We start from the raw sequence: 15,808 nt of genomic DNA on the forward strand, positions 1-15,808 counted from the left end.
GAAATACCCAAAATAAATTTATGGAGTTTTTTTTATTTTTTTCTTTTTGGAAGGCTGGCTGTAGTTTGATTTTGTTGCTGGCTCTTGCTTAACAACACTGAGAACTTTCTGAAGGTCACTTCAATCAGTGAATGATGTGCATATTTTATTGCTGCAAAAAGGGACCTTTCCCTTTAGGAAAAAAGTTAGAATTTCTGATGCAGCTGTACAGTAAATCAGTCCTGTAGATTTAATTTACTTAGGAACAATGAGAAGGGGGTATGATGCTCTGCCAGCTTCGTAATACAGCTTGTGCTGTGTGTTGGGTTGTACTACCAACAAGAAGAGCTCTTTGGGATTATGGCAGATGAATTTATTTAAGAGATATCATCTCAGTAGTAGAATGGATAAACATAATGGCATCTTATTACGCATTTGTAGCAGATAAATTTGACTGTAGATATGAACAGGTACACTTGTACAACCCAAATTTTATTTTGTTGAGTCATGATTTCTGAGAGCAGAAACTGTATTGTTTGACAGATTGAATCAGGAGGTTCATGTTGTATTCTTGAAAGCAGGGAGCATTATGGAAAGTGTTATTCTCCTGTGCTTTTGCTATGTGTGAGAGACAGTGCTAGAGGGTTACTTTTCTTGGGGTAGTGTTTAAATCTTTTTACTTGTTTTGCTGTTTCATACAGTGAAATAAAATTTGCTCAATAGCCCAGTTATGTATCTGGAGATTAGGAGCCAGGTTAGGGGTAAATTATATTTTTATGTAGCCTCCAGCTTGCAAGGGTTACATGGTATCTGTGAATAATAATATTTTAAATGGCTGGATACCCATTCAAAGGTTGGCCATTGAAATTCATTTTTATTCTGTAGAAAGATATGTAGCTGTCTTAACAGCACACCCCCTATGAGATGCTCTGTCTTTACCATGTAGAGAAGAGCCCTAAAACACCTAAATAACAACTAAATAATTGGCAAATTGATGCAGAATTTCACCAGAGATGGAAGTAAGGTTTTCATGGTCAGGACTGGGACTGGTGTTTATATTCCATTTATAAAGAGCCACAGTTAGAATTATGTTCAAGAATCAGCTACATGTACAGTGCCTTCTGTTATCAGTGAGAACTGTATTGGTGAGAGGGACTGTCATCTTGATTTCACATTGCCTCCCTTGGCAAATTTCATGGGACACACTACATTGAGTAAAAACATCAATGACAGGTTTACATGTGTAGGAGTGTTTCTTTGTTTTCTTTCAGGGACTCTGTCAAATGCTTTTTATTACATTTTATTTATGTGTGTCTGTTTAAGAGACTTGCTTCACATCTAATCCATCTGGGAGTTTTGGGGCTTTTATGAAACCACAGGTAGGTAGAAGAATCACTGGTTTTTGGGTGATGAAATGAGAATTTTAAGGTTATTGAAAACAATTTTAATTTTGCTCTGCTTAGCAACTTATGCAACAGCTTGTGGATTCCTTTAACTCAACAGTGAGCCTAGTAAGTTGTCCCTGCTAGAGCTGCTAGGCTTTATCATGGCACATATCTCTATATGTAAAACTGATTTTCCTATTTATGTGTTGTTTAATATTTGGAAAATATTTGCATTATTGTCCATCTCTAGATTTGCAGTAGCAGAATTGACATTTATCATGTTGTCTATTATAGCTATGTTATCTGAGGAGTTGATGCCTTGTCGTTTAAGAGCCAAGCTGTGAAGATAAAAATCTGGACTTCAAATTATGGCTAATAGTGTTATTTCATTAAATTTATCACGTCTAATGTAAATACACATGACAACCAGTCTTGTGTACATGTAGTAAAATCTTCCAAAAGTTGTGCTGAAGGCTGATAATTTATCTGATGGACAATGATTCCTGTAGATGGTGCTCTGGAGTTTGCTTTGTCTCTGAAGAACAAACACCAAGAATAGACTTTTTTTTAAATTTGGGCAGCCTAAAGAAAAGTGAGGAACTACTTGGTACTTTTTCCTTATATTTTTCAATACCTGTTATGTTCATGTGACTCAGAATCACTGAACAGAACTTCGTGTTTCTTGTTGATAGAAAAGAAAACATTTTGTTAATGGCTAGGTCACATGAATCTGCATAGTAGTTTATAGCTGTGAAAATTAAAAAGCAGGATGAAAAGAAATAGAAGAAATAAAAGATTTTCTTAGGTTTTTAGACTGTGAAGCTGAAATCAAGACAAAGAAAAATAAAAATGTGCCTGCAGGACAGCTGTATTGGGAAAGTGCCCTTTGCCCATTCTGGGGAATCAGGGACAAAAAAAATTGTAAAAACCATCCACTTCTCATAGTATTTATTTCCCTTCAAAATGGCAGCACATGATTGCAATGCATTAGACTGTTGACACCATGGTGTTGCAGGTTTTGCAAGTCATGGATGTTTATTGTGGAAATAGAAATTGAATATTTACATGGCAGAAAAAGGTAAGACAGAAAAAATAATCCCAAATCAAAATACCTAAAGTTTCATGAAGCTATGGTTTCATATTGTCAGTTCTCATTTTCCAGAACCAGAGTTGTCTGAATTTTAAAAATATATTAATTTTATTTTTAAGGGAAATCTATGACATACACTTTGTGCATGGTTGTAGGTTTTTTCCACTATTATAGCTGCATGGACAAGCACTGTATTACTTTTGAAGTAAGATTCTCTCAAAGTACAATGGATAATGACATTTTAGGAGGAATACCAAAAGTAGTGAGACTTAAAGTAAAATTGGCAATACTATGCTGGCTCAGCAGAGAGATTAATGAAGAGCTGGATGTCTGACTCTGTGGAGTAGGTTGGGTGCTGCCTAAAAATATCCATGACTATTAGAGGGCTTTTATTTTCAGAATTATGTTTAAGATACATTACTTGGTGACATGCAAGATGTGACATGCTGTTGATGATTGCTTACCTTTATAATGTTTGCTCTTAGGGTTTTTGGCTTTTTTTCCCACAAATGGTTTTGTATTCAGTTACGGAAGAGAGCAGTTCACCAATATTCATTCTGTACAACCCATGTGTTCTTTCCTCTTGTTTTAAGGATTTCTACCTGTGTGCAGCCTGGGCCCATCTCAAGTGGGAAGAATGAACTTTGGAAAAGATGTCAGCACTCTAAAATATTTCACTATATGTGGCTTACAGGAAGGGTATGAACCCTTTGCTGTTAATACAAACAGAGACATCACCATATGGCTGAGTAAAAGGCTTCCTCAGTTTCTACCAGTGCCACAGAACCACGAACATATTGAGGTTTGTGATCCTAGTGAAATGTTTCTAGACACTTTATTATGTTTATGTCTCTACTTTTGTACTTCCAAACAAGACTTAAATGTGATATGTTGACCCAATTTTGGATGAATCTTACACCTGTTACAAATTTCTTACATTCAGTGGGGTTGCAAAGAATGTAATTGTTTGATTGGTAGTTTTTCTTCCTACAAAACCTGTGACCTGGGTTAATGTGACAATCTGAGAGACAAATTATACAAGATGTCCTCATTAAGAGCTCGTTGTGCACTGAGAGCTGTGTAAGCAACTTCCAGAAACAGGGCATTTTGAAATAGCAAATACCATGTGTTCTAGTGCACACACTTTTTAATTTTTCCATAGCTAATTGGTTTTGATTATAATAAATATTTATTAGCCAATTGTGTCAACACTTATGTCTCAATCAGTTGTGCATCTTGATGGAACTGAATTCATGCCTTGTAAGTTTGCCATGAAATTCCTCTGAAATGATACAATAAGAACTCTTTTTCAGCTGGTGTGTGGTATTTAAAAAACAGTTTATGTTCTTTCATATGTGCATGCATGATTTTTATTCCTTGGTTTGTATTGTTCTGGGCAGAGTTGGATTTATGTTGCTAAGAGTTATGGTGAGAGGCATAATTTCTTTGTGACTTTTTAAAAATTTTAATAATGGAGCAACAAAACCCATCCACTTCTCATAGTATTTATTTCCCTTCAAAATGGCAGCACATGATTGCAATGCATTAGACTGTTGACACCATGGTGTTGCAGGTTTTGCAAGTCATGGATGTTTATTGTGGAAATAGAAATTGAATATTTACATGGCAGAAAAAGCATCAGCTTTAAAAAAAACTGTATCTTTATGTTTCATAGGTGATGAGAATTGATGGCACCATAGACAGCTGCCCCTGTCTGAAGGTCACACAGAAGTCCTTTGGTTCACAGAACAGTAAAACAGATGTCATGTTTTTTCGATTGAGCATGCCCATTGAATGTGCTGAGGTGTTCTCCAGATCAGCTGCAGGAGGGTTACCAGGATCTGGTCTTTTTGGCCCAAAAAATGACTTGGAGGATTATGATGCTGATTCTGATTTTGAGGTTCTAATGAAAACGGCTCATGGTCATCTAGTTCCTGACCGGACAGAAAGAGAAAAAGATGCCACAAAACCAGAGCTGAATAACCATAAAGATTATGTTCAAGAAAAGCCCTCACGTCTTAAACAAAGGTTAGTAGCTTGCTACCTTTTCCCACTCCTCCCCCTTCTGCTTCTCAAAGTAGAGGAAAATGCCACTCATGTCTGACAAACCAGTCAAGTAACTTTTGAGTATACAGTTTAAGGTCAGAATTAAGTGCTTTTAAGAATAAGCTTGTCTCTTCCTATTTTCTGAATAATTTGCCTTTGTGATTGGGCTTTTAGTAGATATTTTAATTTTAATTTTTTTATTGCAGATTTATGCTCAGGAGGACAAAGCCAGATTATAGCATGAGTCACTCTGCACGGCTTACTGAGGATGTGCTAGCAGATGATAGGGATGACTATGATTATTTGATGCAAACTTCCACGGTATTGTAATATAGGATTGATGTTTTAGCTGTTTGGGGGTTTTTAGTTGTTTAGTTTGAGTTTTTTTAATACTTACTTTTTTTTTGGTTGTTGTAAGAATTCCAGAAACAGTCTAATTTTCAGTTTAAATGTCTGTGATAGTTCTGAACTTCTACTTAAGTTGAGAGTGTTTTGTTTATTTTATTTTGATTTGATTGTCAGACTAAAGCCGTTTCCAAATGAAAACCTATAAACTGGTTTAATCTGTATTTGAAACTACTGTTGATAACACTAGACGTAAAAGAGGACAATTAAACAGTTTTAGAATGATGGAATAAATTGGAAAAGGTACATTAAACTAGTAGGTCAGTGTTCTGGACCATTTGAAAACATCTCTACTAATTCTTCAGAACATTTATTTAATGGAATTCCATAAATTCCATTTATTTAATGGAATTCTATATATTCCATTTATTTAATGGAATTCCTAGTGAAAGTTTTTTGCAGGTTTTTTAGATCTTTCTCTGACAAGATCAGCTCCATAAGCACTGATTCCTCAATGTTCAAAGGAAAACAAATACTCCTTGTCTGAATGTGTTCTTCTCTTGCTAAAAGATATTAGAAAATGAGTTACCTGCAGTATAAAAACTATAGTTGCTGTAGCAATACAGCTTACAATGCTATGATGCAGAAGCCTTCAATAGAAGCATATAAGCTACATATTTAATCTTGTCCATTTTTTTGTTTTACAATGCATATTTTGTTGGCTGTGTTTTGGTTTATGTCTATAGTCTTTGTTGCTTTGCTTGGTGAATTGCACTTGAACAAGCCTACGCTACTTTTAAATAAGATGGCATTTTCAGATTTAGGGCAGCAAATTCTGAATCAAACCGATACACTGGGGAACAAACACTAACATTTGATAATATTATTCTTTTATTAACAGTACTATTACTCTGTGAGAATATTTCCTGGTCAAGAACCTGCTAATGTCTGGGTGGGCTGGATTACATCAGACTTTCACCAGTATGACACAAGCTTTGACTTGGACAGAGTGCGTACCGTCACAGTTACACTGGGAGACGAAAAAGGGAAGGTTCATGAGAGGTTGGTTACAATTTACTTAAAAAGACCTGTATTTTATACACATACAAGCAACTTGCAATTTATAAGGTGTAAATCCACTCCATTTAATGTAATTGGATTGATGTAGAAAGAATAATTAAAACAGCAGTAGTAGGAAAAAGTGTTAATTGTTATGTGCTCTTGCTTGTGAAGAAACAGTGAACTAATAGTCTAGTCAAATCAATAGGTACTGAAAAGTGAAATAGTGCAGCTTTCTATATAGTTTGAAATTATGGTCCTGTAAATATTGACTTGTGAGGCCAAAATCAGTACATGAGCTCGTATCAGCACTTCAGATTATAATGTGTACCAGAAGCTTTTCTTATACTTAACATTAAATGATTTAAAACTTTGACTTACAAAGTCAGTTTCATCTTTGGTATTTTACAAATGATGTGGACTTTTTCATACATTGTCATTTTAAGTTTTTATTTTTCTTTCAGTTATGATGTCCATGTTTCATTGAATTTGGCAGTGGTTAGGATGTGATCCATTGTTTTCAGCCACAAGGCCCTGTATGTTTGCAGCCATGCAAGGTTGTTCTTATATGTTGCAGGAATTTTGCACACCATTCATAAATAAATTTATCTTTTGACATTCAGTATAAAACGCAGCAACTGCTATATGGTGTGCGCAGGAGAGAGCCTGAGCCCTGGACAAGGACGTAATAATAATGGTCTGGAGATTGGTTGCTTGGTTGATGCTGCCAGTGGCCTGCTGACCTTCACAGCTAATGGCAAGGAGCTAGGCACGTACTATCAGGTGAGTATTTTTTAGGATGTATTGCAGCAAGAAGGGGGAAAACTGAATCCTTAGCCTGCAGCATTGGAGGCTTTAGTACAAGATTGTAGAGAAAAAGTAATCATCACTGCTACGGCAGTAATTTTTCCCTTTGTTTAATCTAGGTTGAACCAAGTACGAAGTTGTTTCCTGCTGTATTTGCTCAAGCTACAAGCCCCAATGTTTTCCAGTTTGAATTGGGAAGAATAAAGGTAAATAATGCTGGGTTTTGTGCAGGTTTAGGACTAACAAATCATACAAAATAAGTTTATTTTATTTTTGCCATTTATTTCCTGTGATGTGTTCTTGGTATTTGGGACATTTCTATGATTCCAAATGTTTGCACTATTGCTGTTTTTATTCTTAACTCAGTTTTCAATACTTAATGAATTTAAAATACAGTACATTGAATTAAAAGGGTTGAAACGAATCAGAATTTTCTGAGTCTTGTCTTTCATGGTGAAACAAAATCACTTGGGTTGGTAAAGCAAATCTCTTAGTTTTACAAACAGAGAATGGATGACTGGTGTATCTGAAGAATTTGGTTAGAGTTTTAAAATAATTTTTAAAGTACATTCAGGTAGAGCACAAGAAAACTGAGCTGAATTTTTCTGTCTTTCTTTGGATGCTTGGATGTCTAAGAAATCAGAAGAGGTTAAAAAAAACCCCATGGAGTCCAAGGAAGTAACCACATGTGGCAGTCAAGTTCTTAAAAAACAAATATGGAAAATGCTGTCTTGCTGCTAATCTTCCAACTGTTTCTTATTTTAAAAACTAGTGAAAATGCTGATTTCCTGTTTTACTTGACTTTACTATATGTTGAGTATATTTCTGGAAAAGAAATGCAGTGTTTGGTAAGGATGAGGAAACTGATTGTCTCTTCCATTGGAATTTTCCAGAATGTAATGCCATTATCTGCTGGATTATTCAAAAGTGAACACAAGAACCCAGTCTCTCAATGTCCCCCACGTCTCCATGTCCAGTTTCTGACTCATGTGCTTTGGAGCAGAGTGCCAAACCATTTCTTGAAGGTGGACGTGTCTCGGATCAGTGAACGTCAAGGCTGGATGATACAGTGCTTGAATCCTTTGCAGTTCATGGCCCTTCATATTCCTGAGGAAAACAGGTTGATGTTTGTTTTGTGCTGTACCAGAATTATGTTGGAATTATGAACCTAGTCATACAATTCCATCTATGTAAGAAAGGCCCAAGGTCTTCTCTGTGTTTGTAACACCAGTAAATACAGACAGTGTGTTTTAATTAATGTTAAGAATTATATAAATTTCAGTGTTTTAAAATCTCCCTTCTTTTACTCTGTTTCCAACCTCTCCCAATTTCTCTCCAAACATGTCAATAGTACATGTAGATTTGCAAAGTAAATTAAAGAAACACTGCTTATATATTATTAAAGATAATCTGTAAAATAAGCAAAAATCTGGTTATGTTGAGATTTTTCAAGATTTTTGACTGATTTAATTATTCTGTTCCCTTAATTTTTCTAAATTTAATTGAAACAATTGAAGAATTTAATTCTGTGATTTTCTTGATACCCAAATTTCTGAGCATTTTGCCAGTGCCTAAACTGAAAACAAAGTCACCAAGAACCCCAACCTTCTTCAAATATACTGGTTAGTCTGTTGCCACTTTGCACCCCAGATTTAAAGCCAGTAAATGATATCAATATCTTAACTCCAACTGGTTTTAAAACCCTAATTTTCAGTTACGTGAATTCTTGTTCATAGTATAAAAAAATATTCTGTGTTAAGTAAATAATTTGCATTTTTTTTCCCACTGAAAGTAGTTAAAGTAATGATTTTAGGAGTGACTTGAATAAATTTGATATTAAATTTTTTTATTAGTCTTGATTATTACATTGACAGTATTTCTTACATGAAAGCTGCAATGTAGGAAAAACCCATCCCTGGAACTGATATTCTGCTGTTGTTATCCTTAGGGAGAAGTTTGAATCCCTTAAAAAGACATTTTTGCCTATGTGATTTACTGTGTTGTTTTTTCCTCTCCCCAGAACAATTGATATTTTAGAGCTGACAGAGCAAGAGGAATTGCTGAAATTTCACTACCACACCCTCCGATTGTATTCAGCTGTTTGTGCTTTAGGCAACAACCGAGTGGCCCATGCTCTGTGCAGCCATGTGGATGAATCTCAGCTTCTCTATGCTATTGAGAATAAATACATGCCAGGATTATTACGTGCAGGATATTATGACTTGCTCATTGACATCCATCTCAATACCTATGCAACTGCCAGGCTGATGATGAATAATGAATTTATAGTTCCAATGACAGATGAGACCAAGAGTATTACTTTGTTTCCTGATGAAAACAAAAAACACGGCCTTCCCGGTATAGGACTCAGCACTTCGTTAAGGCCAAGAATGCAGTTTTCCTCTCCAAGTTTTGTAAGCATTAGCAGTGAATGCTTTCAGTTCAGTCCTGAATTCCCTCTGGAAATTTTGAAGGCCAAAACCATAGAGATGCTGACTGAAGCTGTCCAGGAGGGAAGCCTCCACGTCAGAGATCCAGTTGGAGGTTCTACAGAATTTCTGTTTGTTCCTCTCATCAAGCTCTTTTATACCCTCCTAATTATGGGAATCTTCCACAATGAGGATCTGAAACACATCTTGCAGTTGATTGAGCCCCGAGTTTTCAAAGAAGCAATGAACCAAGAGGATGAAATTGATTTCTCAGAGAAAGAGTTCAGTTCAGATGAGCTCAAGTCAGAAGAAGGAGAAGAAGAAACCAGAGGGGAGCAAATGCCAAAGGAAGGACTCCTTCAGATGAAACTTCCAGAACCTGTTAAATTACAGGTAAAAGTACTGTCTTGATAGTGATAGCTCATGTTTTTTTCATGTGGTAATTTATTTATTTTCAAGGAATAAAGCATTTTGAAATTAAAGTTTTCAGTTAAATAGAGATGTAATTTTGTTACAGAAAATGAGAAGACTTAGTATCTTTCTGATGATATAAACTTGCTCACCATAGAACAAGCAACTATGGTTTCATTAAAAAGAATTACTTGCTCAATGCCATTAATAGTGAATTCCTCCTTTTTGTGGATTCAAACAGAAAAGAAATTCCCTAGAAGAAAGAGATAAATCCATTCTCTTGTAGCTTTAGTTATGTCTGAGGCACATGAATCCCTTGCAGATGTCAGATATTCCTGGTGTAAGATTGCTTTACGTGTAGTAAATAACAGTATGAAATGATCCAGACAATTCATTTGATAGTAACTTGCTGTAGGAAATCCATCCTTACTTGCCTAATATGCAGAAGATATTTCTTGGCTTGCCAACTCATGTCTCTTACAACATTGTTTTCTCAGATGTGTCACCTACTCCAGTACCTGTGTGACTGCCAAGTGCGACACCGGATAGAGGCCATTGTTGCATTTTCTGATGATTTTGTGGCCAAGCTCCAAGAGAATCAGCGCTTTCGGTACAATGAAGTGATGCAGGCCTTGAATATGTCTGCTGCCCTGACAGCTAGGAAAACAAAAGAATTCCGATCCCCTCCTCAAGAGCAGGTACAGCTTACAGTGGACAGCTTCTTTCTTGTTGCACTTTATTTGCTTTTTATGTTGCAGAGTTCTGTTTGATTTTAAGGTTTTTCCTTTTGGAGATCAGTGTAATTTGTCTTTTCTTTGTATTCTCTAAGATTAACATGCTGCTGAACTTTAAAGATGATAAAAATGATTGTCCTTGCCCTGAAGAAATTCGGGATCAACTCTTGGATTTCCATGAAGACCTAATGACACACTGTGGTAAGTCTTGTTACTGAATATTTTTACTTTTTAAATTTTATTAGCTTTAGAAGCAATTTTAATAAGAAATTTTATGTAAGAAACATCAATTGAATAGTCTGTAAATTACACTGTAAACATTTTAATTATTATGAAATAAAAATAATTAGCTTTCAGACAAAACCAAGGAAATATTCTTATCCTTATCTGGTTAAACTAGAAGGGAATGTTGTATGTTTTGTTTTATAAGCACCTGTTTTGCTGGCTGGCAAACACAGTTCCTTCATTCTGTCCTTATGGGGCAAGCAGTACAGACATCAATGGGTCATTGTTTGATGCTTTCCAGCTTTTCAATATTTTTCTTGTGTTTGGGAACAAGAAATGCAGATTAAATAAATAATTTAGATGAACATTTGAAAGGAAAACAAGGTTTATCTTTTGATTCTTTGCATTTTTCTTTAGTTGTTTTCCATCATTCTCTGTTCAAATTACTTACCATAATTCTTTTCATTACCTTTTTCTGGTAGGGGATAATAGAAATTTGCATTATCTATGAGTAGAAAATGAATTTTGTGGGTCAGAGGGTGCATCATCATAGAGCAGAACTAATTACTCCATGTATTGCACAATAAGTAAAACAGTTACACATCCTAAGTCCAATGTTTGCTTAGTCAGCCACCACTTGGGGATTCACATTTTGTGGAATGGTTGAGAGACAATATATTGAAAGTTTGCAAATCAAAAAAGCACAACTAGAGCTCAGGGAGTAGCACAACTGTGGAAAAACAGACATTTCATTTGGGTAATTTGAGACCATCCCTGTGTTCCAATTGATAAGGCATTTCAGTGTCTTTACTGTTAATTAGTTTGGTAGAGAAGACTACTATCCAAATATTTTTTTAATATGACTTAGTGTGTAATATGAATTTACTGATGATCATTGAAGTGTAGTGTGGTGCCAATTGCCCTGTTACAACAAACTGTAACAAAATAACTTTTAATATAAATGGAGTTGTATCTAATGCAAAAAAATCAGACTAGAACCAGATGCAATAAATTTAGAAGAATGATGTTATGTCATGAAGACACATCCTATAAAATTAAAGACTGCTAAAGAACTCTACACAAAACCCTTAACTTCAGAAATTATTTTGGAAACTAAAAAATCCAGAAAATGGTTGAATGACATTTTTACTTGGACTTAGTGTGAGTAATAGGTGCGGGTCAAGATTTTGAATTCCTCTGCAATGTATGCATGAATCAATAAGTTTAAGAGAAATGAGCTGATAGGAATCCCATGAAGTTCAGCATTGAGAAGTATAAAGTTCTGCACCTGGGAAGGAATAACTCCTGCAGCAAGGACGGGATAGGAACCAAATTAGAAAGTAGCTTTGCACAAAAGGTGGGGTCTTCAGTACAAGAGAGACATGGCCATACTGGAGTGATGTCAGGAGAAGGCATCAAAGATAGTTAAATTCTTGGACCATCTTTTGTACAAGGAGAGAATGAGAGGACTGGGGTTTAACTTGAAGAACAAGCTCAAAGGGGGGTGGTATCAATGTATATAAATACCTGTTGGGCAGGGGGAGTTTAGAACACTAAGACACACTTTCCTCAGAGATGTCTGGTAACACAAGTTGAAAATCAGAGAATTCTATTTGTTTGTTACTATAGGATGCTGGAACTCAAGGATAGGTTGCCCAGAAAGGTTGTGAAGTCTCTTCACCTTAGGAGATATTCAAAACCTCACTGGACATGGTTCTGGGCAGCTTGCCCTAGTTGGACTTGTTTTGAGCTTGGAGGCTGGAATCTAAAGGCTCACTGCAAACACAACTGTTCTGATTCTCTGAATCCTCACATTAATTCTTTTTACATTTTTATAGCTTGTTATAGTAATGCCATGAAAGAGCACTGTATTGTGAGGGTGGCTACTTTCTTCTGACTGATCACTGGAAAGTATATTTGTTGTAACACTTCTACTTTCACTTCTTTTGTATGTTTTACCTAAAAATCTTTACTACTATCACTTCAATCACACTGTATCTCTAGGGACTTTATCTACACTTTTGGGCTACATATGTCCAAAACACAGGCATTGGTGTTAGTGCGGAAAAGTGTATACCGGGGGACATATATTTATTATATGTTTTATATGTAACATCACACAAGTTATACACTAAATTGCCCAGGTATCTGTACTTTCCTGCTTGGCACATATGTCTGTTCTATACTTGTTCCAAATGCTGGTTAAGCATGTCCCATATAAAACTCAGAGCAGAGCAACAGTTCAGTTTAATTATGTTTGTACAAACAAGAGGTCTGTAGCTTGCTTAATTTTATTCTTTCACTACTTGGTGCATTTATTTAATTTCAGGAATTGAACTAGATGAAGATGGAACCTTGGATGGCAACAGTGATTCAACCATTAGGGGTCGCCTCCTATATCTTATGGAAAAAGTTACATATCTGAAGAAGAAACAAGATGAGAAGACAGTTGATGAGGAGGAGAAGACATCCTGTAAGTAAAATTAAATCAGTTTATTGCAACTTAATTACCAAAAGGAAAAAGAAGCAGACCAGGAAGTTCTTCACACATTTTCTGCCCAAACAACGTGTATTTTTAGTGAAATAGCTGTGCACTTTAAAGTTTGTAGCTTAACTCAAAACAAGCACAGATGGATTTATTAGGCAGATTTGTTTCCCAGTGGGATGTAGAGGAAAATTTCTTTTAGCAGAACTTTTGCCCCATATCCTTTGTCGGCTCATAAATTTCTCAGAATATATCTTGCTTTTAATAGAATGAGTATAGACTTAATAATTGTAGCAAGGTCCTCTTTTATGAGAACTTCCTCAGCTGCAGCAGCTTCAAATCAGTATTTGCATGAAGATTACCATGTGAAATAATCTGCCATTAGACTGCAATTAGCAGAAGCCTCCCCACCCAACCTAAAATTCAAGATTTGCTGACTGTAACTGCTATTCTCATTTTCTGATATTTTCTGCCTTTTTATCTTGATAAGAATCAGTGCCAGTGGCATCCTAGTTCTGCAGTTGGTGCCAACTGACTATTTAAATTTTATATATCTTTTTATTTGTCAGTGTTGCCTTTATTTTTATCTTTTTTCCCCTTTTTTTGTTGTATGTGGCACTTTCAAATGTCCTTATTTTTTATGTGATAATTAGAGGCTAGGTCTGTGCAGAATCTCATGATGAATCTTATCTCTTCCTTTTTTTCCTCATAGTAAGTATAAAAGCTCTATAAAACCTGATTCTCTCTTTCTCATATTAGTAGAAAGACTATTATATTAAACAAATAGACCCACAGTATAACTGAAATACAGTATTGCAGTTATCAAAACAGGAACAAAGTGATTGCCTGCTCCCAGGATTCTTCATTAAAAAAAAAAAAAAAACCAGAACAAACTGACCCACCTAAAAACTGGATTGTGTTGTGTTCTTGCTATTTAATTATTTCAGTCCTTCTGAAGTATCAGCCCAGACACATTATTTTAAAAGTGTTTCTATTCTTAAAAAATGCTATACTCTATATCAATGGAAATACCTATAGTGCAGTGCCTGGACAGTAGCAATGAAATACATTATTACTATTTTTTTTTACTCCTTTCCCTCTATTAGCATGAATTCTCTTTTTTGTTAAACATTCTATTTTCTGTAAGCTCCTATTTCTTCAGTATCTCTCTTTAATTACTTTTCTTTTTGTTTGTTGGTTTGAGTTAACCTGGAATTACCTTAACTGCAATTACACAGCTTGTCTATATCAACATATCTTTCCCAAACATACATATACCCCAACTAATAGAGATTATCAGTGGCACTATCAGATACAGGTTTCTTGTTGCATTGAAGACTGAACTGGGAATATGCAAATGATGATCTCTCATTTATTTAATATTAGAGTCTTTATTTATTTTGAAAGGCCTTTGTCCTTGGCAAAGGAATAAGTTAAATTATTTTGATGTGTACATTATAAAACTTTGAGTGGATACAGAGCTTGGGCATGTAAATAAATATCATTTACATGTGCTACCAGTATAATTTTTCTTATAATTAGCCTTACTGTTATGTTAACTGTTTCTTATAATTAGCCTTACTTCATAATAGGCTAAAAAAGCACTCAGACCTGTATTCATAGAAAAATATTGAAAGCAATATACAGAAATAAATCTAATGACTTTGTGAGCATCCTGTATATCTTCATAAATGTTATGCATTTCATTTTAATTTTTAGTATAGGCTTTTGGTTTTGAGATATTTCTGCTTCTCTCGTGCGGTTTTATTTTTCTTTGATAGACTGCTGAAGAAATGCTAAGAAAAAAATGCTTCTTAGGAATTAAATTAATTCAAATTCAGGTTGCATAGTGGGTTCTGAGGGACTAGCAGTAGGGAGATGAACAATTAATGGTAATTCTGTGCTTTATTTATTTTCTTCCCAGCTACTCTCCAGCAGTTGATTTCAGACACGATGGTGCGTTGGGCCCAGGAGTCAGTGATAGAAGACCCGGAGTTAGTGAGGGCCATGTTTGTGCTGCTCCATCGCCAGTATGATGGTATTGGTGGTCTGGTTCGAGCCCTACCAAAGACCTACACCATAAATAGCGTGTCTGTGGAAGACACCATCAATCTTCTGGCATCCCTTGGCCAAATCCGTTCTTTGCTTAGCGTCAGAATGGGGAAGGAAGAGGAGAAGCTTATGATTCGTGGATTAGGGTAAATAACTGGAGTGTAACTTCTCTTTATTTACAGATTTTGTTATTTGCTGTATGGCTAAGGTTGCACCTGAAGTTTGAATCTGAATATGGGTATAAATGCAGGCACTGCTCTCAGTTATGCAGTATATCCTCAGTAGTAAGATAAAGCCTTTGCAGAATTATAGGTATCATATGAGGGGAAAAGTGGTTGACATCTGTAAGACTTCTGAAAAAAGGTGAAAAGATGTATGTAATATTTCATGATATCAGAATCTATCTTATTAATGCATTTTAAATAGTATGACTCTGAAGAATCCTGTCAAGAATACTACCCATTCTCTATGAATGCACTGGCTATTGGCTCTTGACACGTAGGATTTCCCACAGCAGTCAGTTAATGGAATTGTGCTTATCCATCCTTTGTTGTACATGTGCTGTCCTTTTTATTGCACTAAATGTAGATAATGTGTTTGAGCTGGGAAGTAGTTCACACACTGTTATTCTTCCTAATTGTATGATTAATAATAGTGAAGTATAGGCTAATAAAGAGGTCAATTGGAGGAAATAGTAAAGCAAACATGATAGTCTCTAGCACAAAAGAGGTTAGTTGGTTTTAATCTCTCATGTTTTTCAA

At 35.4% G+C, this 15,808-nt stretch overlaps 1 protein-coding gene across 6 annotated transcripts in view; it reads left to right on the plus strand.

Moving 5' to 3' along the window:
* RYR2 (ryanodine receptor 2) overlaps window positions 1-15,808 on the plus strand; it is a 385,403-nt gene that overhangs the window by 247,756 nt on the left and 121,839 nt on the right. For all 6 annotated transcript variants that reach the window (XM_071432561.1, XM_071432585.1, XM_071432571.1 and 3 more), the window contains 12 exons: window positions 3,048-3,256; window positions 4,130-4,482; window positions 4,707-4,821; window positions 5,747-5,907; window positions 6,528-6,687; window positions 6,831-6,917; window positions 7,605-7,831; window positions 8,732-9,533; window positions 10,049-10,249; window positions 10,381-10,486; window positions 12,840-12,983; window positions 14,920-15,193. In XM_071432561.1, coding sequence (XP_071288662.1) covers window positions 3,048-3,256; window positions 4,130-4,482; window positions 4,707-4,821; window positions 5,747-5,907; window positions 6,528-6,687; window positions 6,831-6,917; window positions 7,605-7,831; window positions 8,732-9,533; window positions 10,049-10,249; window positions 10,381-10,486; window positions 12,840-12,983; window positions 14,920-15,193 — 2,839 coding nt within the window. The remainder of the gene's footprint in view (window positions 1-3,047; window positions 3,257-4,129; window positions 4,483-4,706; window positions 4,822-5,746; window positions 5,908-6,527; window positions 6,688-6,830; window positions 6,918-7,604; window positions 7,832-8,731; window positions 9,534-10,048; window positions 10,250-10,380; window positions 10,487-12,839; window positions 12,984-14,919; window positions 15,194-15,808) is intronic.

Source organism: Agelaius tricolor, unplaced genomic scaffold (assembly GCF_023055355.1).
Source record: "Agelaius tricolor isolate 1412-34295 unplaced genomic scaffold, bAgeTri1.0.p SCAF_1, whole genome shotgun sequence".
NCBI classification, from domain to species: domain Eukaryota; kingdom Metazoa; phylum Chordata; class Aves; order Passeriformes; family Icteridae; genus Agelaius; species Agelaius tricolor.